We start from the raw sequence: 23,355 nt of genomic DNA on the forward strand, positions 1-23,355 counted from the left end.
AAAAGGCATGTAAAAACTGCAAAACGCTTGTAAAAACTGCAAAAACGCTTTAAAACGCGTGTAAGCAGCTGCAAAAACGCTTTAAAGCATGTAAAAAGCTGCAAAAAACGCATTAAAAAGGTGTGTAAAAACTGCAAAAACGCTTGTAAAAAGCGGCAAAAATGTGTTAAAAACTGCAAAAACGCACGTAAAAAGCTGCAAAAATGCATGTAAAAACCTGAAAAAACGCATGTAAAAACTTGCAAAAACGCTTTAAAAAGGCATGTAAAAACTCTTGTAAAAACGGCAAAAAAACGATTTAAAACGTGTGTAAAAAGCTGCAAAAACACGTTAAAAAGGCGTGTAAAAACTGCAAAAACACTTGTAAAAAGCGGCAAAAACACTTTAAAAAGGCATGTAAAAACCTGCAAAAACGCTTTAAAAAGGCATGTAAAAACGCTTGTAAATAGTGCAAAAAAAGCTTTAAAAAGCGTGTAAAAAGCTACAAAAACGCTTTAAAAAGGCATGTAAAAACTGCAAAAACACTTTAAAACGCGTGTAAAAAGATGCAAAAACACTTTTATAAAAGCATGTAAAAACTGCAAAAACGCTTGTAAAAAGTGGCAAAAACGTTTTAAAATGGCATGCAAAAGGCTGCAAAAATGCGTTAAAAACTGCAAAAAACGCTCTAATAAAAGCGTATAAAAAGCTGCAAAAAAGCGTTAGAAAGGTGTGCAAAAACGTGTGTAAAAACCTGCGAAAAAGTGTTAAAAACGCTTGTGAAAAAACACAAAAACAAAAAAAGCCATAAAAACGCCAGTAAATGGCTACGTTGAGGTGTGAAAATAAAGTCTCATCGTATTCTCCTCTCCAGCGTCTCCACCATGAATGGAGCGTTCCCCACCCCCTTCCCATGTCACATGACTTCCCAGCACAGCTGCTGGCCAATGGACTCAAGGACTACACCTCCCAGAATGCTTTGTGTAGGGTGATGACATCACTTCCTGTGTTGGCAGCTGCTGGGTGAGTAACATGGAAAGTGTCACATTGTATCTGCAGATCTGGATATTATTTGTGCCAGGAGAGTGAACTCTGTTCGCCCAATCGGAGGGGAACTAGAAGGTCAGGATTTTGTTTTGATTGGACAATTAAGGTGATCACACCTTCACTCTATGACTTCAATTTTTATAGAGAGTTCATTGATTAAATTTAAGGGAAATAGGGGATGTGTAAAAGTGATGGGGGGTCGGCGATCAGAGCGCCGGACGCATTAGAAATCTAGCGAATGTTCCGGACACCCAGCCGAGTTTGCCCTCGAAGGGCGAATGTTGGGATCCCGAGCTGTGAACGTGGCCCTGAAAGGACAGCTGGAGGAGATCCTCTAAGTCAGGGATCCTCAAACTACGGCCCTGTTGTAGAACTACACATCCCATGAGGCATTGCAAAACTCTGACACTCACAGACATGACTAGGGCATGATGGGAATTGTAGTTCCTGAACAACTGGAGGGCCGTAGTTTGAAGACCCATGCCCTAAGTCATGAGAGCTCACACGTGTTTTCACTTTGGGGTTTTAACGCACGTCATGTGATTGTGGGAGGAGTCAGGATCTGAGTGACAGAGTGGAAATGAAGGGGGCACATTCACATTAATGAATGGTACCCCCACAGAAGAGTGCTACATTGCCATTGATAATGAATGGTACCCCCACAGTAGAGCGCTACATTGCCATTGATAATGAATGGTACCCCCACAGTAGAGCGCTACATTGCCATTGATAAGGAATGGTACCCCCACAGTAGAGCGCTACATTGCCATTGATAAGGAATGGTACCCCCACAGTAGAGCACTACATTGCCATTGATAAGGAATGGTACCCCCACAGTGGAGTGCTACATTGCCATTGATAATGAATGGTACCCCCACAGTAGAGCGCTACATTGCCATTGATAAGGAATGGTACCCCCACAGTAGAGCACTACATTGCCATTGATAATGAATGGTACCCCCACAGTAGAGTGCTACATTACCATTTATTGTGAATAGTACCCCCACAGTAGAGCACTACATTACCATTGAATGGTACCCCCACAGTAGAGCGCTACATTGCCATTGATAATGAATGGTACCCCCACAGTAGAGTGCTACATTGCCATTGATAATGAATGGTACCCCCACAGTAGAGTGCTACATTGCCATTTGTTGTGAATGGTACCCCCACAGTAGAGCGCTACATTGCCATTGATAATGAATGGTACCCCCACAGTAGAGTGCTACATTGCCATTGATAATGAATGGTACCCCCACAGTAGAGCGCTACATTGCCATTGATAATGAATGGTACCCCCACAGTAGAGCACTACATTGCCATTGATAATGAATGGTACCCCCACAGTAGAGTGCTACATTGCCATTGATAATGAATGGTACCCCCACAGTAGAGTGCTACATTGCCATTTGTTGTGAATGGTACCCCCACAGTAGAGCGCTACATTGCCATTGATAAGGAATGGTACCCCCACAGTAGAGCACTACATTGCCATTGATAATGAATGGTACCCCCACAGTAGAGTGCTACATTGCCATTGATAATGAATGGTACCCCCACAGTAGAGTGCTACATTACCATTTATTGTGAATAGTACCCCCACAGTAGAGCACTACATTGCCATTGAATGGTACCCCCACAGTAGAGCGCTACATTGCCATTGATAATGAATGGTACCCCCACAGTAGAGTGCTACATTGCCATTGATAATGAATGGTACCCCCACAGTAGAGTGCTACATTGCCATTGATAATGAATGGTACCCCCACAGTAGAGTGCTACATTACCATTTATTGTGAATAGTACCCCCACAGTAGAGCACTACATTGCCATTGAATGGTACCCCCACAGTAGAGCGCTACATTGCCATTGATAATGAATGGTACCCCCACAGTAGAGTGCTACATTGCCATTGATAATGAATGGTACCCCCACAGTAGAGCACTACATTGCCATTGATAATGAATGGTACCCCCACAGTAGAGTGCTACATTGCCATTGATAATGAATGGTACCCCCACAGTAGAGTGCTACATTACCATTTATTGTGAATAGTACCCCCACAGTAGAGCACTACATTGCCATTGAATGGTACCCCCACAGTAGAGCGCTACATTGCCATTGATAATGAATGGTACCCCCACAGTAGAGTGCTACATTGCCATTGATAATGAATGGTACCCCCACAGTAGAGCGCTACATTGCCATTGATAATGAATGGTACCCCCACAGTAGAGTGCTACATTGCCATTGATAATGAATGGTACCCCCACAGTAGAGTGCTACATTGCCATTTGTTGTGAATGGTACCCCCACAGTAGAGCGCTACATTGCCATTGATAATGAATGGTACCCCCACAGTAGAGTGCTACATTGCCATTGATAATGAATGGTACCCCCACAGTAGAGCACTACATTGCCATTGATAATGAATGGTACCCCCACAGTAGAGTGCTACATTGCCATTTGTTGTGAATGGTACCCCCACAGTAGAGCGCTACATTGCCATTGATAATGAATGGTACCCCCACAGTAGAGTGCTACATTGCCATTGATAATGAATGGTACCCCCACAGTAGAGCACTACATTGCCATTGATAATGAATGGTACCCCCACAGTAGAGTGCTACATTGCCATTTGTTGTGAATGGTACCCCCACAGTAGAGCGCTACATTGCCATTGATAATGAATGGTACCCCCACAGTAGAGTGCTACATTGCCATTGATAATGAATGGTACCCCCACAGTAGAGCACTACATTGCCATTGATAATGAATGGTACCCCCACAGTAGAGTGCTACATTACCATTTGTTGTGAATGGTAACCCCACAGTAGAGTGCTACATTGCCATTGATAATGAATGGTACCCCCACAGTAGAGCGCTACATTGCCATTGATAAGGAATGGTACCCCCACAGTAGAGTGCTACATTGCCATTGATAATGAATGGTACCCCCACAGTAGAGCACTACATTGCCATTGATAATGAATGGTACCCCCACAGTAGAGTGCTACATTGCCATTGATAATGAATGGTACCCCCACAGTAGAGTGCTACATTGCCATTGATAATGAATGGTACCCCCACAGTAGAGCGCTACATTGCCATTGATAATGAATGGTACCCCCACAGTAGAGCGCTACATTGCCATTGATAATGAATGGTACCCCCACAGTAGAGTGCTACATTGCCATTGATAATGAATGGTACCCCCACAGTAGAGCGCTACATTGCCATTGATAATGAATGGTACCCCCACAGTAGAGCACTACATTGCCATTGGTTGCGAATGACACCCCAACAGTAGAGCGCTACATTGCCATTGATAATGAATGGTACCCCCACAGTAGAGTGCTACATTGCCATTGATAATGAATGGTACCCCCACAGTAGAGCGCTACATTGCCATTGATAAGGAATGGTACCCCCACAGTAGAGCGCTACATTGCCATTGATAATGAATGGTACCCCCACAGTAGAGCGCTACATTGCCATTGATAATGAATGGTACCCCCACAGTAGAGCGCTACATTGCCATTGATAATGAATGGTACCCCCACAGTAGAGTGCTACATTGCCATTGATAATGAATGGTACCCCCACAGTAGAGCGCTACATTGCCATTGATAAGGAATGGTACCCCCACAGTAGAGCGCTACATTGCCATTGATAATGAATGGTACCCCCACAGTAGAGCGCTACATTGCCATTGATAATGAATGGTACCCCCACAGTAGAGCGCTACATTGCCATTGATAAGGAATGGTACCCCCACAGTAGATTGCTACATTGCCATTGATAATGAATGGTACCCCCACAGTAGAGCGCTACATTGCCATTGATAATGAATGGTACCCCCACAGTAGAGCGCTACATTGCCATTGATAATGAATGGTACCCCCACAGTAGAGTGCTACATTGCCATTTGTTGTGAATGGTACCCCCACAGTGGAGTGCTACATTGCCATTGATAATGAATGGTACCCCCACAGTAGAGTGCTACATTGCCATTGATAATGAATGGTACCCCCACAGTAGAGTGCTACATTGCCATTGATAATGAATGGTACCCCCACAGTAGAGTGCTACATTGCCATTTGTTGTGAATGGTACCCCCCACAGTAGAGCGCTACATTGCCATTGATAATGAATGGTACCCCCACAGTAGAGCACTACATTGCCATTGATAATAAATGGTACCCCCACAGTAGAGTGCTACATTACCATTTATTGTGAATAGTACCCCCACAGTAGAGCACTACATTGCCATTGAATGGTACCCCCACAGTAGAGCGCTACATTGCCATTGATAATGAATGGTACCCCCACAGTAGAGTGCTACATTGCCATTGATAATGAATGGTACCCCCACAGTAGAGTGCTACATTGCCATTGATAATGAATGGTACCCCCACAGTAGAGTGCTACATTACCATTTATTGTGAATAGTACCCCCACAGTAGAGCACTACATTGCCATTGAATGGTACCCCCACAGTAGAGCGCTACATTGCCATTGATAATGAATGGTACCCCCACAGTAGAGTGCTACATTGCCATTGATAATGAATGGTACCCCCACAGTAGAGTGCTACATTGCCATTTGTTGTGAATGGTACCCCCACAGTAGAGCGCTACATTGCCATTGATAATGAATGGTACCCCCACAGTAGAGTGCTACATTGCCATTGATAATGAATGGTACCCCCACAGTAGAGCACTACATTGCCATTGATAATGAATGGTACCCCCACAGTAGAGTGCTACATTGCCATTTGTTGTGAATGGTACCCCCACAGTAGAGCGCTACATTGCCATTGATAATGAATGGTACCCCCACAGTAGAGCGCTACATTGCCATTGATAATGAATGGTACCCCCACAGTAGAGCACTACATTGCCATTGATAATGAATGGTACCCCCACAGTAGAGTGCTACATTGCCATTGATAATGAATGGTACCCCCACAGTAGAGTGCTACATTGCCATTGATAATGAATGGTACCCCCACAGTAGAGCGCTACATTGCCATTGATAATGAATGGTACCCCCACAGTAGAGTGCTACATTGCCATTGATAATGAATGGTACCCCCACAGTAGAGCGCTACATTGCCATTGATAATGAATGGTACCCCCACAGTAGAGCACTACATTGCCATTGGTTGCGAATGACACCCCAACAGTAGAGCGCTACATTGCCATTGATAATGAATGGTACCCCCACAGTAGAGTGCTACATTGCCATTGATAATGAATGGTACCCCCACAGTAGAGTGCTGCATTGCCATTGATAATGAATGGTACCCCCACAGTAGAATGCTACATTACCATTTATTGTGAATGGTAACCCCACAGTAAAACGCTACATCGATATTGATTGCGAATGGCACCCCCAATGGTAGTGCACTATGCTGTCATGCACCGTGAATGGCACCCCAGTAGTAGAGCACTACATTGCCATTGATTTTGAGTGGCCCCCAACAGTGGAACGGCACCCTAAAAATAGAGCAGTATGTTGTCATTGACTGGGAATGGGACCCCAACAGTAGAGCGTTACATTGCAATTGATTGTGAATGGCACCCCAACAGTAGAGCGTTACATTGCCATTGATTGTGGATGTCACCCCAACAGTAGAAGACTACATTGTCATTATTTTGAAAGGCACCCCAACAGTAGAGTGCTACATTAATATTGACTGTGAATGACACCTCAACAGTAGAGCAGTATGTTGTCATTGACTGTGAATGGCACCCCAATAGTAGAGTGCTACATTACAGTTGGGGTACCATTCACAATCAATATTAATGTAGCACTCTACTATTGGGGTGCCATTCACAGTCAATATTAATGTAGCGCTCTACTTTTGGGGTGCCATTCACAGTCAATGACAACATACTGCTCTACTTTCGGGTTGCCATTCACAATCAATGACAACATAGGACTCTACATTTGGGGTACCATTCACAATCAATATTAGAGTCCTATGTTGTCATTGATTGTGAATGGCACCCCGAAAGTAGAGCAGTATGTTGTCATTGACTGTGAATGGCACCCCAAAAGTAGAGCAGTATGTTGTCATTGACTGTGAATGGCACCGCAACAGTAGAGCAGTATGTTGTCATTGACTGTGAATGGCACCCCAAAAGTAGAGCAGTATGTTGTCATTGACTGTGAATAGCACGCCAAAAGTAGAGCAGTATGTTGTCATTGACTGTGAATAGCACGCCAAAAGTAGAGCAGTATGTTGTCATTGACTGTGAATAGCACGCCAAAAGTAGAGCAGTATGTTGTCATTGACTGTGAATGGCACCGCAACAGTAGAGCAGTATGTTGTCATTGACTGTGAATGGCACCCCAAAAGTAGAGCAGTATGTTGTCATTGACTGTGAATAGCACGCCAAAAGTAGAGCAGTATGTTGTCCATGACTGTGAATGGCACCCCAAAAATAGAGCAGTATGTTGTCATTGACTGTGAATGGCACCCCAATAGTAGAGCAGTATGTTGTCATTGACTGTGAATGGCACCCCACCAGTAGAGTGTTACATTGCAATTGATTGTGATTGACACCCCAACAGTAGAGCATCACATTGCCATTGATTTGCGAATAGCACCCCAACAGTAGAAGACTACATTGTCACCAATTTTGAATGACACCCCAACAGTAGAGCGCTACATTAATATTGATTGTGAAAGGCACCCCAAAAGTAGAGCAGTATGTTGTCATTGACTGTGAATGGCACCCCAACAGTACAGCATTACGTTACCGTTAATTGTGAATGGCACCCCAACAGTTGAGAGCTGCGTTGCAATTTATTGTGATTGCCACCCCAGAAGTAAAGTGCAGTATGTTGTCATTGACTGTGAATGGCACCCCAACACTACATTACCATTCATTGTGAATGGTACCCCAACAGTAGAGCATTACATTGAGATGGTTGTGAATGGCACCTCAACAGTAGTGCACTATGTTGTCATTGACTGTAAATGGCACCCTAACTGTAGAGCGCTATGTTGTCATTTTTTGTGACTGACACCCCCAACAGTAGAGCGTTACGTTGTCATTGATTTTTGAATGGCACTCCAATAGTAGAATGCTACATTTGTGTTGATTGTGAATGACACAACAACAGTGGAGTGTTATGTTCCCATTGATTTGTGAGTGACACCCCAACAGTGGAGCTTTACATTGCTGTTGATTGTGAATGGCACCCCAACAGCGTTGATAGCCCATTCATAATTAGTGGAATGCCTTAACATTTATAGGTAGATTCAGGTACATTGGATTATCTTTAGGTCGGCGTAGCCTAGCCTGTTTAGGCTACACCGCCGTAAATTAACTAGGCTAGTAGTGATTTTCAATCTACTTACCTGCTAATCTACGGCGGCGTAGCCTCAAACGAGCGGGCGTAAGGGCGCCTAATTCAAATGACTTGGAGGGGGGCGTGTTGTATGGTAATGAGGCTTGACCTCACGTTTTTTAACGTTTTTTGCTACTGCGCATGCGCCGGGCGCCTACATTTCCCAGTGCGCATAGCGGCTAAGTAGGCCGTACTAGGCATGTGCAAAAGGGAAAAATTTGTTTTGTTTCGTTTTAATTCGTTATTTAATTAATTTTGTTAAGTTGGATTCGTTACATGTGTTAAATTCGTTTTCGGAATTCGTTTGTTTTCGACCGAATTTCGAAAAGTCCGGTCGAATTCGAAAATATTTCGACCGGATTCGAAAACAAATAGTCTCTTTTCGAATAGAATTTGTTTTCGAATTCGATTCGAATTTTTATTTTATTTTTTTCGAATTCCGTTCGAATTTCGTCCGCGGGTTTTCGATTTGGAATCGAAAACGTTCGTTCGGATTCGGTAAATTCATTAATATTGAAATTCAGGAATTCGTATGCGTCCGAATAATGAAAAATTCGTCCGAATTTCGATTCGGAACGAAACGAAATGCACATGCCTAGGCCGTACGGGCCTATTGATTTCGACGTAAACGACGTAACTCCCGATTCGCAGACGACTTACGCAAACGACGTAAAAAATTCGAACCTCGCGGCGGGAACGGCGGCCATACTTTAACATTGTTATTCCACCTCATAGGTGGAATAACTTTAGGCCGCCTAAGGCCTTACGGAAACAACGTAATTCGACTGCGTCGGGCTGGCGTACGTTCGGGAATCCGCGTAAAAGCTAATTTACATAATCTACGCCGGCCGCAATGGAAGCGCCACCTAGCGGCCATCCGAAAAATTGCAAGCTAAGATAGGACGGCGCAAGCTGGCCTATCTTAGCTTTGTTTAAGCGTATCTCTGTTTGAGAATACGCTTAAACATACGGCGGCGTAGATTCGGAGTTAGGTCGGCTTATCTGTAGATAAGCCGGCCTAACTCTTTCTGAATCTACCTATTAATGTGAATGGGTCCTCATAATAGTGAACTGGGACATCATTAGTGGTGTGGAGATGTACTGCAGACCTCCCTCATATAACCCCCATCATCCTCTCTACGCAGGCGGTATGGCCGGGCTGTGGCGTGGGTACCAGAGGTTACTGTCCGCTCACCCATGGAAGGTACAGATCATCACTGCAGGTCAGTCCCGCCCCCTCTGTACTCACCTTTTATGTCTTCATAACCAACCTCAAAAAGTTTTATTTTACCGAAAGAGTGGTGGATACCTGGAACGGACTTCTAGCAGAGGTGGTGAGCCGAGAGTAAATTTAAACATGTTCGGGACGATCGGATTTAAAAAGACACAAAAAGGACTGGTTGACGCCAGAACACTTTCAAAACGCATTGCCTTTGCTACGGGTGCCAATTGATTATTAGCGGCACCCCAACCACAGATCACAAACCCCAGTGACAGAATACCTGACTAATATCTAACTAACTAGATACAATAGAGAACACAGAGGAGCAGATGGGAAGGGGGAACCAACACAGGGATCAGGAGAGCAGGGTACAGGGCAGGAGCAAGAACAGAATCCATGGCAATCCAGAATCTGCCAGCAGCAAAACACTGGAGCGGGAGGCAGTGGCGTAGCTACCAGGGTCGCAATGGTTGCACTTGCGACCGACCCCTGGTGTACCCCCCCCCCCCAAGCCTCCTCCCCCCACTGAAAAGGTACCAAATAACATCACCACACACCTGATCAGTGGAACACAACATCAGGGCTGTGGAGTCGGTAGATAAATGTTCCGACAATCTAAATTTAGTAGGAGTCGGAGTTGGGTCAGTGCATTGTTTGCAGACTCCGATTCCGACTCCAGGTACCCAAAATTTCCTCTGACTCCGACTCCAGATACCCAAAATTTCCTCCGACTCCACAGCCCTGCACAACATCCCCCCCCTTCCGCACCCAAGGTGATTGTTAACTGAATGATCTCTGCTCTGTCTCGGTTGGGCCGGACTGGGCTCGGGCCGCTGGTCTGCTGAAATTGAAAGCGACTGCAAGACGGGGGCGTGGGGGGCGATTAGACTTAAATGAGGTCAATGTGTGACTGCCCCAGGCCACACAGAGTCTGTTAGTCGCACTGATCGAAGGGTTCCCTCTTATACCAGTTTCCTCACTCCCCTCTTACAGCAGTAAAATCCTTTACCTTGATGCATTCACTCTGCAGACTCTGGTGTAAGGGGGAAAGAGCTACCCCCCCCCACATTACAGTTCCCAGCATTTCCCCTAATTCAGAGTCAGCAGAGTTTACCCTCACAGCACAATGGGAAACTCTGTTGTAAAAGAGGGGGACCTCTTACATCAGAGCTACCCTTTACATCAGAGTCCACAGAGTTGCCCTCTAGATCGGGGTCCTGCGGAGTTGCCCTCTAGATCGGGGTCCTGCGGAGTTGCCCTCTAGATCGGGGTCCTGCGGAGTTGCCCTCTAGATCGGGGTCCTGCGGAGTTGCCCTCTAGATCGGGGTCCTGCGGAGTTGCCGTCTAGATCGGGGTCCTGCTGAGTTGCCGTCTAGATCGGGGTCCTGCGGAGTTGCCGTCTAGATCGGGGTCCTGCTGAGTTGCCCTCTAGATCGGGGTCCTGCTGAGTTGCCCTCTAGATCGGGGTCCTGCGGAGTTGCCCTCTAGATTGGGGTCCTGCGGAGTTGCCCTCTAGATTGGGGTCCTGCGGAGTTGCCCTCTAGATTGGGGTCCTGCGGAGTTGCCCTCTAGATTGGGGTCCTGCTGAGTTGCCTCTTGCATTGTAAAGGGGAACCCTGCAGAATTCTGATGTAAGAAGGGGCTCTGGGAAAGCTGAGAACTCTGATGTAAGGGGGAACTCTGTGGACTCTGTAAGGGGGAACTCTGTAAAGGACCTCGGGATCAATGGGAAGGGCCCCAGGCTCGTGTCATGGGGGCACCTTCATGGTTTCTTGCACCGAGGCCTTGACAGGTCTAATTATGGCTTTGCATGGAGGCACAAATAGGAGTGGACCTAAATACCATCCCAGTAGCCAGCATCAGGTGGAAACTGATTAGTGGAATCTGCTGGCTGCTGAGAGACACCCGCTGGTGGATACTGGAATTCCCTCCACCCAGGGAACCACAGTGCCACCAGCAGGTGATCCAGGTCCTGACACAACCAATGTGACCAACCAGAGCATCACTACAGGAAATAGACCGGTGTAAAGATAATAGGTGTTCATGAACTAAATAACACGCTTGTCACTGCGGTGATCTCATCTTTAACTCTGACTGCTGGCAGTGTAAGTGTGAGGATACAGAGATCAGAGATGATTACACCTATCTTATAGAGACTGAAGACAGAGGATGGAGGTGATCAGAGAGTATAAAATATTCTATACAGCCTCTGTGCTCCACAGTGACCACTTACCTTCACAGGTTTTTAGTCTTTAGGTTGATAACTTTTTTAGCTTTTAGTCATCCTTCTAATGTGGCACTGAGCCCCTCCCTCCAGGAACCTTTTCCCCCTCCCATCTTCTCTCTTACGGTCCCTCCCCTGCAGAAGTCTTACCAATCCTGTCTTGTCTGCAGGCTCCCTGATGGGGGTGGGAGATGTCATTTCCCAGCAGCTGTTGGAGCGGAGAGGAGTGCAGGGTCACAGTGTGGAGAGGACGCTGAAGATGATGGGGGTTGGACTCTGCTTTGTGGTAAGAACAACACGTATTGGCTGAATATTTCCCTCTTTACTCCATCGCTCCCTGACGTTGTGGTAAGATGTACGAAGGAGAGACGAAGAAAGAGGGCCAAATGGTGGAGTAAGGGCATGAGACCAGGGGGATGGTGTAGGGAGTGGGGGGGGGGGGGAGAGGCAGAAGTGGTGTAAGGTGTGGGGGCAGGGGATAGATTTCGTTTAGGGAGTGGGGGGAGGAGACCGACATACAGTGCCTTGAAAAGGTATTCATACCCCTTAAAATGTTCCACATTTTGTCACGTTGCAACCAAAGGGGGTGGGAGGTGGAGACAGACACATTGTAGGGACTATTGGGAGGAGACAGACACATTGTAGGGACTGTTGGGAGGAGACGGACACATTGTAGGGAGGGTGAAGACCGACACGTTGCAGGGACTATTGGGAGGAGGCCCGACACATTGCAGGGACTATTGGGAGGAGGCCCGACACATTGCAGGGACTATTGGGAGGAGACAGACACGTTGTCGCGACTATTTGGAGGAGACCATAATGAAGATATTTGCCGACACAGAATGGCGTCCAAACAGATATTTATTGCATGATCACAACACAAGGAGAGTGCAATGTTTCGGAGTCATGCAGGACCCCTTTGTCAGACATGCCTGACAAAGGGGTCCTACGTGACTCCGAAATGTTGCATTCTCCTTGTGTTGTGATCATGCAATAAATATCTGTTTGGACGCCATTCTGTGTCGATCCGTGGTGTGCTGGCAAATATCTTCATTGTGACTTGAACCAGTTTCCAGCTGGTTGTTGCTGCAGCACCCAAATTTGAGAGCTCATCTAGGAATGTGTGCAATGGGAATATAAGTATAATTGGGAGGAGACGCACGTTGTAGGGAGTGGGGGGGGAGGAGACAGACACGGTGTAGGGAGTGGGGGGAGGAGACGGACACATTGTAGGGAGTGGGGGAGGAGACACATGTTGTAGGGAGTGGGTGGAGGAGACAGACACATAGGGAGTGGGAGGAGGAGACACACATTGTAGGGAGTGGGGGGAGGAGACACACGTTGTAGGGAGTGGGGGGAGGAGACACAAGTTGTAGGGAGTGGGGGGAGGAGACACAAGTTGTAGGGAGTGGGGGGAGGAGACACATGTTGTAGGGAGTGGGTGGAGGAGACAGACACATAGGGAGTGGGGGGAGGAGACACATGTTGTAGGGAGTGGGAGGAGGAGACACACATTGTAGGGAGTGGGGGGAGGAGACACAAGTTGTAGGGAGTGGGAGGAGGAGACACACATTGTAGGGAGTGGGGGGAGGAGACACAAGTTGTAGGGAGTGGGGGGAGGAGACACACGTTGTAGGGAGTGGGGGGAGGAGACACACGTTGTAGGGAGTGGGGGGAGGAGCACACGTTGTAGGGAGTGGGGGGAGGAGACGCATGTTGTAGGGAGTGGGGGGAGGAGACGCACGTTGTAGGGAGTGGGGGGGAGGAGACACACGTTGTAGGGAGTGGGGGGGAGGAGACGCACGTTGTAGGGAGTGGGGGGGAGGAGACGCACGTTGTAGGGAGTGGGGGGGAGGAGGCAGACACGTTGTAGTGAGTGGGGGGAGTAGGCAGACACGTTGTAGGGAGTGGGGGGAGGAGACAGACACGTTGTAGGGAGTGGGGGGAGGAGACAGACACGTTGTAGGGAGTGGGGGGGAGGAGACACACGTTGTAGGGAGTGGGGGGGAGGAGACGCACGTTGTAGGGAGTGGGGGGGAGGAGACGCACGTTGTAGGGAGTGGGGGGGAGGAGACGCACGTTGTAGGGAGTGGGGGGAGGAGGCAGACACGTTGTAGGGAGTGGGGGGAGGAGACAGACACGTTGTAGGGAGTGGGGGGAGGAGACAGACACGTTGTAGGGAGTGGGGGGAGGAGAGAGACACGTTGCAGGGACTATTGGGAGGAGACAGACACATTGTAGGGCCTATTGGGAGGAGACAGACCCGTTGTAGGGCCTATTGGGAGGAGACGGACATGTTGTAGGACCTATTGGGAGGAGACGGACCCGTTGTAGGGCCTATTGGGAGGAGACAGACCCGTTGTAGGGAGTGGGGGGAGGAGACGGACACATTGTAGGGAGTGGGGGGAGGAGACACACGTTGTAGGGATTGGGGGGAGGAGACAGACCCGTTGAAGGGACTATTGGGAGGAGACAGACACGTTGTAGGGCCTATTGGGAGGAGACAGACCCGTTGTAGGCACTATTGGGAGGAGACAGGCCCTGTTGAAGGGACTATTGGGAAGAGACAGACCCTATGATCCCTCTGTCTCTCTTCACAGGGCCCCGTGGTCGGTAGTTGGTATAATGTCTTGGACCGTCTGGTTCCTGGGAGCACCAAGTCTGTAGCCCTAAAGAAGATGCTGCTGGACCAGGTGAGGGGCGTAATCCGGGACAGGAACCTTAGACTGGAGATTGGAGAGCCCACACCGCTCATCATTATCCTCTCTCTATGTTCACAGGGGGGATTTGCCCCGTGCTTCCTTGGATGTTTCCTGACCATCGTCTGCACACTCAACGGACTGTCTAAGGAGGAGATCTGGGCCAAGCTGAAACGGGTGAGCAAAATGACGACATGAAGCCGCCACACACATTACAACCAGACTGCATTATCTTTTTAATTATTTTACTATTATCTTTAGAAATTATATATATACGTTAATGTTTTGGGGTGTGTGTTTTTTTTTTTTTTTGTATTGCTGTTTTGAGGCAATTTTCCCTTTTTTATTATTGGTGGTGTCGTTGTTATCATTACTATTATTAGTATTTTTTTAATTAAATTATTATTTTAAAATATTTTATCTTTTTTTTTGTGTGTGTGTATATATATATAATTTTTTTTTTTTTTTTTTTTTAATTCATGTATTTGATATATTTTAACATGCTACAAGAAAAAAGAAAAACAAAAGAACACACAATTTCTTATGCACCACCTCTTTTAATTTTTCATGTTTTTCCTCTTGCCTAGAATAAAATACACTCAAAGAACGCAAACAAATAAATAAAAGGTGCAGGGACATGGAATATTTTTGTTAACTTTTCTTTTAATCAAAGAAAAAATCTAAAATTTAAAACTCAATATAAGTGTAAAAAAAAAAAAAAAAAGAAAACAACAACTTCACCCTTTCCTGTGTGTTTTTATTCACCTTACATTCTTTTTTTTGTATTATTATTATTTTACAAAAGTTGCCTTGCAGGGATGCAAAATTTAAAAAGCAGCTTCTGTAAAATTAAAAATTTTGCAAAATCAAGTTTGGCTCAAATTAGTGCTGACAATAAGTATGGTAAATAAATAAAATAAAATATATAAAAATATAATATATATATATATATATATATATATATATATATATATATATATATATATATATATATATATATATATATATATATATATATATAAAAAACAACCTCAAAGAATAAAAATTATATATTTTTTTTCATATATATATATATATATATATGAAAAAAAATATATAATTTTTATTCTTTGAGGTTGTTTTTTATATTTTTATTATAAAATTATATATAATCAACCTCAAAGAATATTTAAAAATTATACCCTTTTTTTTTCAGTTTATTTTAAAACTAAATTCACCTCCCAGTGTCGCAAGGTAAAAATAATACAGAAACTCTGGCAAAAGTTCACTTTTAACATTTTCTGCTCCTTTGCATCGTTGCTCTTGGCTGGTAAACAATGGGTTAACCCCCTACCTTGGGTGCCTCTGTCGGGGTCACCCTCCCTGGCATCTCATTTGCGGTGAGGGAATAGCACCGGCCGTTCAGAGATCCCCCGATGACGTCACAGTGACAGAAGTAGAACAGGCGCCGGCTCCATTGTAGGAAGTTATTAGTAAAGTAAACGCCGCAGGGCGTCTGGGTGACCCCGGGGGTCCCGGTTATGTCGCCTTGCTACCGCCTGCTGAGACGAATAGACTGTGTACACAGAAAGATTGTCACACCGCTGAGGCCCCGTGTACAAATAACCAGCCTTGTATCTATTAATACGGAAGACGGCGCTCGCTCCCAGGCCACCCACCCCATCCCCCCTCGTCTGTGGCTTCTGACGGAGATCCTGATCTGGAGAAACAATACATATAAAATGTCAGCTCTTAGGCCAAATCCAGGGCTGCACAGTGCCGGCGGTACTCCACGTTCTCCCCTGGAGGCTATTCGAATTAACCAACCTCTGCTACAGGCTGTCATATGGGATTGTGTTCCGTTTGGAGGCCACCCTATGTAACTGACCTCCAATAGGACAACCTTTATTTGACTGTGTTCCATCAGAGGCCATCCTATGTAACTGACCTCCAATAGAGGCTGTCCTATGTGACTGTGCTCCATCAGAGGCAATCCTATGTAACTGACCTCCAATAGAGGCTGTCCTATGTGACTGTGCTCCATCAGAGGTAATCCTATGTAACTGACCTCCAATAGAGGTTGTCCTAAGTGCCTGTGCTCCATCAGAGGCTATCCTATGTAACTGACCTCCAATAGGACAACCTTTATGTGACTGTGTTCCATCAGAGGCTATCCTATGTCACTGACCTCCAATAGAGGTTGTACTATGTGACTGTGCTCCATCAGAGGATATCCTATGTAACTGACCTCCAATAGAGGTTGTACTATGTGACTGTGCTCCATCAGAGGCAATCCTATGTAACTGACCTACAATAGAGGTTGTCCTATGTGACTGTGCTCCAGTAGAGACTATCATATGTAATCGACCTCCAATAGAGGCTGTCCTATGTGCCAGACCTCTGATGCAGTATACTTATGTGACTGAACTCTGAAAGAGAGTTGGAGTGAGGTCAGCAGGGTTTTTCAAAGAGAGGAGGAGGCGCTCAGTGCATGAAAGATATATATGGGTAGAATGAGGCCATCCAAATCCCATCCTTTGATGGATCTCCAGCATCCCAGTCACGCCCAACTGGATGAATTTTAGATGATATAAATGCTGACTGGTTTGAGCTGGAGGGTTGGGCTTAGAGTTAACGTTATAGGGTTGGGGGTTAACGTTATAGGGTTGGGGGTTAACGTTATAGGGTTGGGGGTTAACGTTATAGGGTTGGGGGTTAACGTTATAGGGTTAGAGTTAACGTTATAGGGTTGGGGTTAGAGTTAACGTTATAGGGTTAGAGTTAACGTTATAGGGTTGGGGTTAACGTTATAGGGTTAGAGTTAGCGTTACAGGGTTGGGGTTTGGGTTAACCTTATAGGGTTGGGGTTAACCTTATAGGGTTGGGGTTAACCTTATAGGGTTGGGGTTAACCTTATAGGGTTGGGGTTAACCTTATAGGGTTGGGGTTAACCTTATAGGGTTGGGGTTAGAGTTAACCTTATAGGGTTGGGGTTAGAGTTAACCTTATAGGGTTGGGGTTAGAGTTAACCTTATAGGGTTGGGGTTAGAGTTAACGTTATAGGGTTGGGGTTAGAGTTAACGTTATAGGGTTGGGGTTAGAGTTAACGTTATAGGGTTGGGGTTAGAGTTAACGTTATAGGGTTGGGGTTAGAGTTAACGTTATAGGGTTGGGGTTAGAGTTAACGTTATAGGGTTGGGGTTAGAGTTAACGTTATAGGGTTGGGGTTAGAGTTAACGTTATAGGGTTGGGGTTAGAGTTAACGTTATAGGGTTGGGGTTAGAGTTAACGTTATAGGGTTGGGGTTAGAGTTAACGTTATAGGGTTGGGGTTAGAGTTAACGTTATAGGGTTGGGGTTAGAGTTAACGTTATAGGGTTGGGGTTAGAGTTAACGTTATAGGGTTGGGGTTAGAGTTAACGTTATAGGGTTGGGGTTAGAGTTAACGTTATAGGGTTGGGGTTAGAGTTAACGTTATAGGGTTGGGGTTAGAGTTAACGTTATAGGGTTGGGGTTAGAGTTAACGTTATAGGGTTGGGGTTAGAGTTAACGTTATAGGGTTGGGGTTAGAGTTAACGTTATAGGGTTGGGGTTAGAGTTAACGTTATAGGGTTGGGGTTAGAGTTAACGTTATAGGGTTGGGGTTAGAGTTAACGTTATAGGGTTGGGGTTAGAGTTAACGTTATAGGGTTGGGGTTAGAGTTAACGTTATAGGGTTGGGGTTAGAGTTAACGTTATAGGGTTGGGGTTAGAGTTAACGTTATAGGGTTGGGGTTAGAGTTAACGTTATAGGGTTGGGGTTAGAGTTAACGTTATAGGGTTAGAGTTAACGTTATAGGGTTAGAGTTAACGTTATAGGGTTAGAGTTAACGTTATAGGGTTAGAGTTAACGTTATAGGGTTAGAGTTAACGTTATAGGGTTAGAGTTAACGTTATAGGGTTAGAGTTAACGTTATAGGGTTAGAGTTAACGTTATAGGGTTAGAGTTAACGTTATAGGGTTAGAGTTAACGTTACAGGGTTAGAGTTAACGTTACAGGGTTGGGGTCAGAGTTAACGTTACAGGGTTGGGGTCAGAGTTAACGTTACAGGGTTGGGGTCAGAGTTAACGTTACAGGGTTGGGGTCAGAGTTAACGTTACAGGGTTGGGGTCAGAGTTAACGTTACAGGGTTGGGGTCAGAGTTAACGTTATAGGGTTGGGGTCAGAGTTAGCGTTATAGGGTTGGGGTTAGAGTTAGCGTTACAGGGTTGGGATCAGAGTTAACGTTACAGGGTTGGGATCAGAGTTAACGTTACAGGGTTGGGATCAGAGTTAACGTTCAGGGTTGGGATCAGAGTTAACGTTATAGGGTTGGTCTCAGAGTTAACGTTATAGGGTTGGGGTCAGAGTTAACGTTATAGGGTTGGGGGTCAGGGTTAACATTATAGGGTTGGGGTTAGAGTTAACGTTTATAGGGTTGAGGTTGGAGGGTTGAGGTTGGAGGGTTGAGGTTAGAATTGGAGTGTTGGAGTTGGAGTTCTCATTAGATATCTCTGACCTCTTATTGCATGACCTCTTTGGTAACCAATGCCGGGTTGATGCTTCATTGTTCATCTTTCTCCATTTTGTGTTATTACAGGATTATAAGGACGCCTTAATCACAAACTACTATGTAAGTGTATATAGGAGAAGTTTCCCTCCGCGCCCCATTCCTGTGTGATCCATGGTACAACCAAAGCTCCAACCATCTCTAATCTCACCTCTGTCTTCTTTGTGGTTCGGTTCAATACCCTTTTCTGTATCTCACCCCACCCCTACTTCTTCTATATGGTACAGTCCAATCCTCTCTTCTGTTTCAAACCCAACCCCTGCGTTTCCTTTTATGGAACAGTTGGATCCCTTTCTTTGTTTCTTCTGCAAGTTTACATCTCTTAAATGGTATGATACCCTCTTCGGTCTCTAATCCATTACCTGTCTCCTATATGATACGGTCTGATCCCCTCTTCTGCCTCTATCCCCACCCCTGCGTTTCCAATACAGAACAGTATGATCCCCTCTTCTGCCTCTATCCCCACCCCTGCGTTTCCAATACAGAACAGTATGATACCCTTTTCTGCCTCTATCCCCACCCCTTTGTTTCCAATACAGAACAGTATGATCTCCTTTTCTTCCTCTATCCCCACCCCTGTGTTTCCTATACAGAACAGTATGGTCCCCTTTTCTTGCTCAATCCCCACCCCTTTGTTTCCAATACAGAACAGTATGATCTCCTTTTCTTCCTCTATCCCCACCCCTGCGTTTCCAATACAGAACAGTATGATCCCCTTTTCTGCCTCTATCCCCACCCCTGCGTTTCCTATACAGAACAGTATGATCCCCTTTTCTGCCTCTATCCCCACCCCTGCGTTTCCTATACAGAACAGTATGATCCCCTTTTCTGCCTCTATCCCCACCCCTGCGTTTCCTATACAGAACAGTTTGATCCCCTTTTCTTGCTCTATCCCCACCCCTGTGTTTCCTATTCAGAACAGTGTGATCCCCTTTTCTGCCTCTATCCCCACCCCTGCGTTTCCTATACAGCACAGTATGATCCCCTTTTCTGCCTCTATCCCCACCCCTGCGTTTCCTATACCGAACAGTATGATCCCCTTTTCTGCCCCTATCCCCACCATTGTGTTTCCTATACAGAACAGTGTGTTCTCCTCTTCTTCCTCTATCCCCACCCCTGCGTTTCCTATACAGGACAGTATGATCCCGTTTTCTGCCTCTATCCCCACCCCTGTGTTTCCTATACAGAAGAGTGTGATCCCCTTTTCTGCCCCTAACCCCACCCCTGCGTTTCCTATTTGGTAAAGTCCAGCCTTCTCTCCTGCCTCTGGTTTCTTCTCTATTCCTTTTCTACGAAGGAGCCCACGCTGATTCCTGGCTCGCACTGTTGCTCCCCTGATGATCCCCTTTTCTGCCTCTATCCCTACCCCTGCGTTTCCTGTACAGAACAGTATAATCCCCTTTTCTGCCTCTATCCCCACCCCTGCATTTCCTATACAGAACAGTATGATCCCCTTTTCTGCCTCTATCCCCACCCCTGCGTTTCCAATACAGAACAGTATGATCCCCTCTTCTGCCTCTATCCCCACCCTTGCGTTTCCTATACAGCACAGTATGATCCCCTTTTCTGCCTCTATCCCCACCCCTGCGTTTCCTATACAGAACAGTGTGTTCCCCTTTTCTGCCTCTATGCCCACCCCTGCGTTTCCTATACAGAACAGTATGGTCCCCTTTTCTTGCTCTATCCCCACCCCTGAGTTTCCTATACAGAACAGTATGATCCCCTTTTCTTGCTCTATCCCCACCCCTGTGTTTCCTATACAGAACAGTGTGATCCCCTTTTCTGCCTCTATCCCCACCCCTGCGTTTCCAATACAGAACAGTATGATCCCCTTTTCTGCCTCTATCCCCACCCCTGCGTTTCCTATACGGAACAGTATGATCCCCTTTTCTTCCTCTATCCCCTCCCCTGTGTTTCCTATACAGAACAGTATGATCCCCTTTTCTGCCCCTAACCCCACCCCTGCGTTTCCTATTTGGCAAAGTCCAGCCTTCTCTCCTGCCTCTGGTTTCTTCTCTATTCCTTTTCTACGAAAGAGCCCACACAGATTCCTGGCTCGCACTGTTGTTTCCTTTATAGAACAGTGCCATCTCTTCTCCCCTGTCTCCAAGATGGTACAATCCACCCTATTTTCCTTTTGTGTGTCTCCACCCCTGTATCTCCCCTTTTATTTCCACTTCCTTTTATTTGAGTATTTTATCTTTTTTTTTATTTCTGTTCTCCTCAGATTTGGCCCGCAGTACAAATTGCCAATTTCTACTTCATCCCTCTATATCACAGGTACGTATAATATTTCATGGTCCTAAGTGGGGAAGAATGTGTGAGGGGCATGAGGACTGTGTGAGCTGTATGAATACTGTGTGAGGGGCATGAGGGTGGTGTGAGCTGTATGAGGACTGTGTGAGGGGCATGAGGACTGTGTGAGGGGCATGAGGACTGTGTGAGGGGCATGAGGACTGTGTGATGGGCATGAGGACTGTGTGAGGGGCATGAGGACGGTGTGAGCTGTATGAAGACTGTGTGAGGGGCACGAGGGATGGTGTGAGGGGCACGAGACATGGTGTGAGCTGTATGGGGCTCGTGTGAGGTTGTCTTGTGAGTTACTGTATGAGGCACTGTGTGAGCTGTATGGGGCACTGTGTGAGCTGTATGGGGCTCGTGTGAGGTTAGCTTGTGAGTTACTGTATGAGCCGTAGGTGGCACTCCTGAGCTGTGTGAGGCACTGTCTGCTCATTCTTAGGAATAGGAGCGTGCACAGTCGCATGCTCCTGGTTCTACAATCAAAGTTAGATGAACAAAGTGGCAGAGTTCTAACCTCCCTCCTTCTCTCCTTGTTTGTGTCCGTCCAGAACTAGTGTTCTGAGCATAGGTGTGTGTCCGTCCAGAACTGATATGTCTCTGACCATCTCCTTTAATATGTCTGCAGTCTCTGACGTCTCCTGTATCATGTCTGTAGTATGTCTGGGGGTCTTTCTTACAGACTCTCTAACAGAAGCCCTCACTGTGTCCATCAGAGAGCCCCCCCCCCCTCCAGGTCCCAATAAAGTACTCTGCTTCTCTTCCTGTATTTTGTTTATTGTTAAGTGATCATGTAAGGATCCCAGGGTAATGAAGACTTCGTGGGGGAGCATCTCTGTGGTTGAGTCGTTGCCCTAGAAACATTTGTAAAGGGGAGGGGTTATTAAAATGACCACGCCCATGTGGGGGCGCCAGAAATATTTCTGCACCCAGGCTCCTGTGACCCTAGGATCAGCCCTGGGTTAATCTATGGATTTTGGTTGAGAACTGGTTGACTGTTTCCCCTACAAGTCCAACGTGATTTGCTTGTATGTGTTGCAGCTCCTCATCACTTCTGTTTTCTCTGAGCCTTTCCAGATACAGTTTAATAAAACGGGAACTATGACAATGATGCCTATAAATGTGAGAATTTTATGTGTGCACAGAAATTTTAAATGTAGGTGTAGAGTCATAAACCTCTCTCAGGGGCCCACGGATCAGAGGTGGGGCCCACAGATCAGAGGTCGGGCCCTCCATACACACCTGTATTTATTGTACCATTCCTGTCCTTTCTCCTCTCCCAGGCTGGCCGTGGTACAATGCGTTGCCATCATCTGGAACGCCTACCTCTCCTGGAAAGCCAACAAGGCCTGATCGCTCCGTCTGGCCCCCCGGACAAGTCTGGGGGCCCCAACACTCTTCTCAGGGGTCTTCAGCATATTCATGATCCATCCTGCCACCTACCTGGGTCTTCCACTAATTCTCATCTCAATGCCGTCAATTCTGCAATGAAGGATACAACTTGTGACCTCCTATTGGTTCATTATCTGAAGAGTCAGACCACTCCGAAAATTATATTCCGGCCATAGGTGGCGTCTGAGTGCCTTGTGTCATTGTTCTTGTCTCTGTCCAATCAGGGGGTGTCCCCACTCTTCTTCTTTTCTCCATATGGCATGGTGGGGGGCAGGCACAGCAGATACATAGGTGCCAACAGTCCTGCATCTTGGGCCTTGGTCCTGGGGATGCATGTCCCGGGCGATGTCCTGGGATCACAGTGTCACCCTTATTTGAATTACTGTACATACACATTACCTTTTTATAGGGTATTTATTTACGTGATCAGGGGGCTTCAAGTGGGCAGTCCCTGAATAATTAGAGGTGGGGTTTCGGTGGCACCCCAGAGTCACTGGGTGGGCTCAAGGTGGACAGTGGATGGAGTTACCTGTCCTGGGAATTGGGACTGAAATGTTGATAA

At 46.2% G+C, this 23,355-nt stretch overlaps 1 protein-coding gene across 3 annotated transcripts; it reads left to right on the forward strand.

Moving 5' to 3' along the window:
• The first annotated feature begins 921 nt into the window (after nucleotides 1–921).
• Nucleotides 922–22,981, forward strand: MPV17 (mitochondrial inner membrane protein MPV17). Of its 3 annotated transcripts, none has more exons than XM_040348010.1 (8): nucleotides 922–1,002; nucleotides 9,537–9,614; nucleotides 12,008–12,123; nucleotides 14,438–14,530; nucleotides 14,618–14,713; nucleotides 19,134–19,166; nucleotides 21,331–21,383; nucleotides 22,685–22,981. In XM_040348010.1, the coding sequence occupies exons 2-8, from the start codon at nucleotides 9,542–9,544 to the stop codon at nucleotides 22,752–22,754; spliced, it is 534 nt and encodes a 177-aa protein (XP_040203944.1). In that variant the 5' UTR covers nucleotides 922–1,002; nucleotides 9,537–9,541; the 3' UTR covers nucleotides 22,755–22,981. The 3 variants fall into 3 exon arrangements, with proteins under 3 accessions (XP_040203944.1, XP_040203946.1, XP_040203943.1); XM_040348012.1 differs by lacking the exon at nucleotides 922–1,002 and adding an exon at nucleotides 1,009–1,101; XM_040348009.1 differs by lacking the exon at nucleotides 922–1,002 and adding an exon at nucleotides 1,028–1,132.
• The last annotated feature ends 374 nt before the right edge of the window (nucleotides 22,982–23,355 follow it).

This window comes from Rana temporaria, chromosome 4 (genome assembly GCF_905171775.1).
Source record: "Rana temporaria chromosome 4, aRanTem1.1, whole genome shotgun sequence".
NCBI lineage: Eukaryota > Metazoa > Chordata > Amphibia > Anura > Ranidae > Rana > Rana temporaria.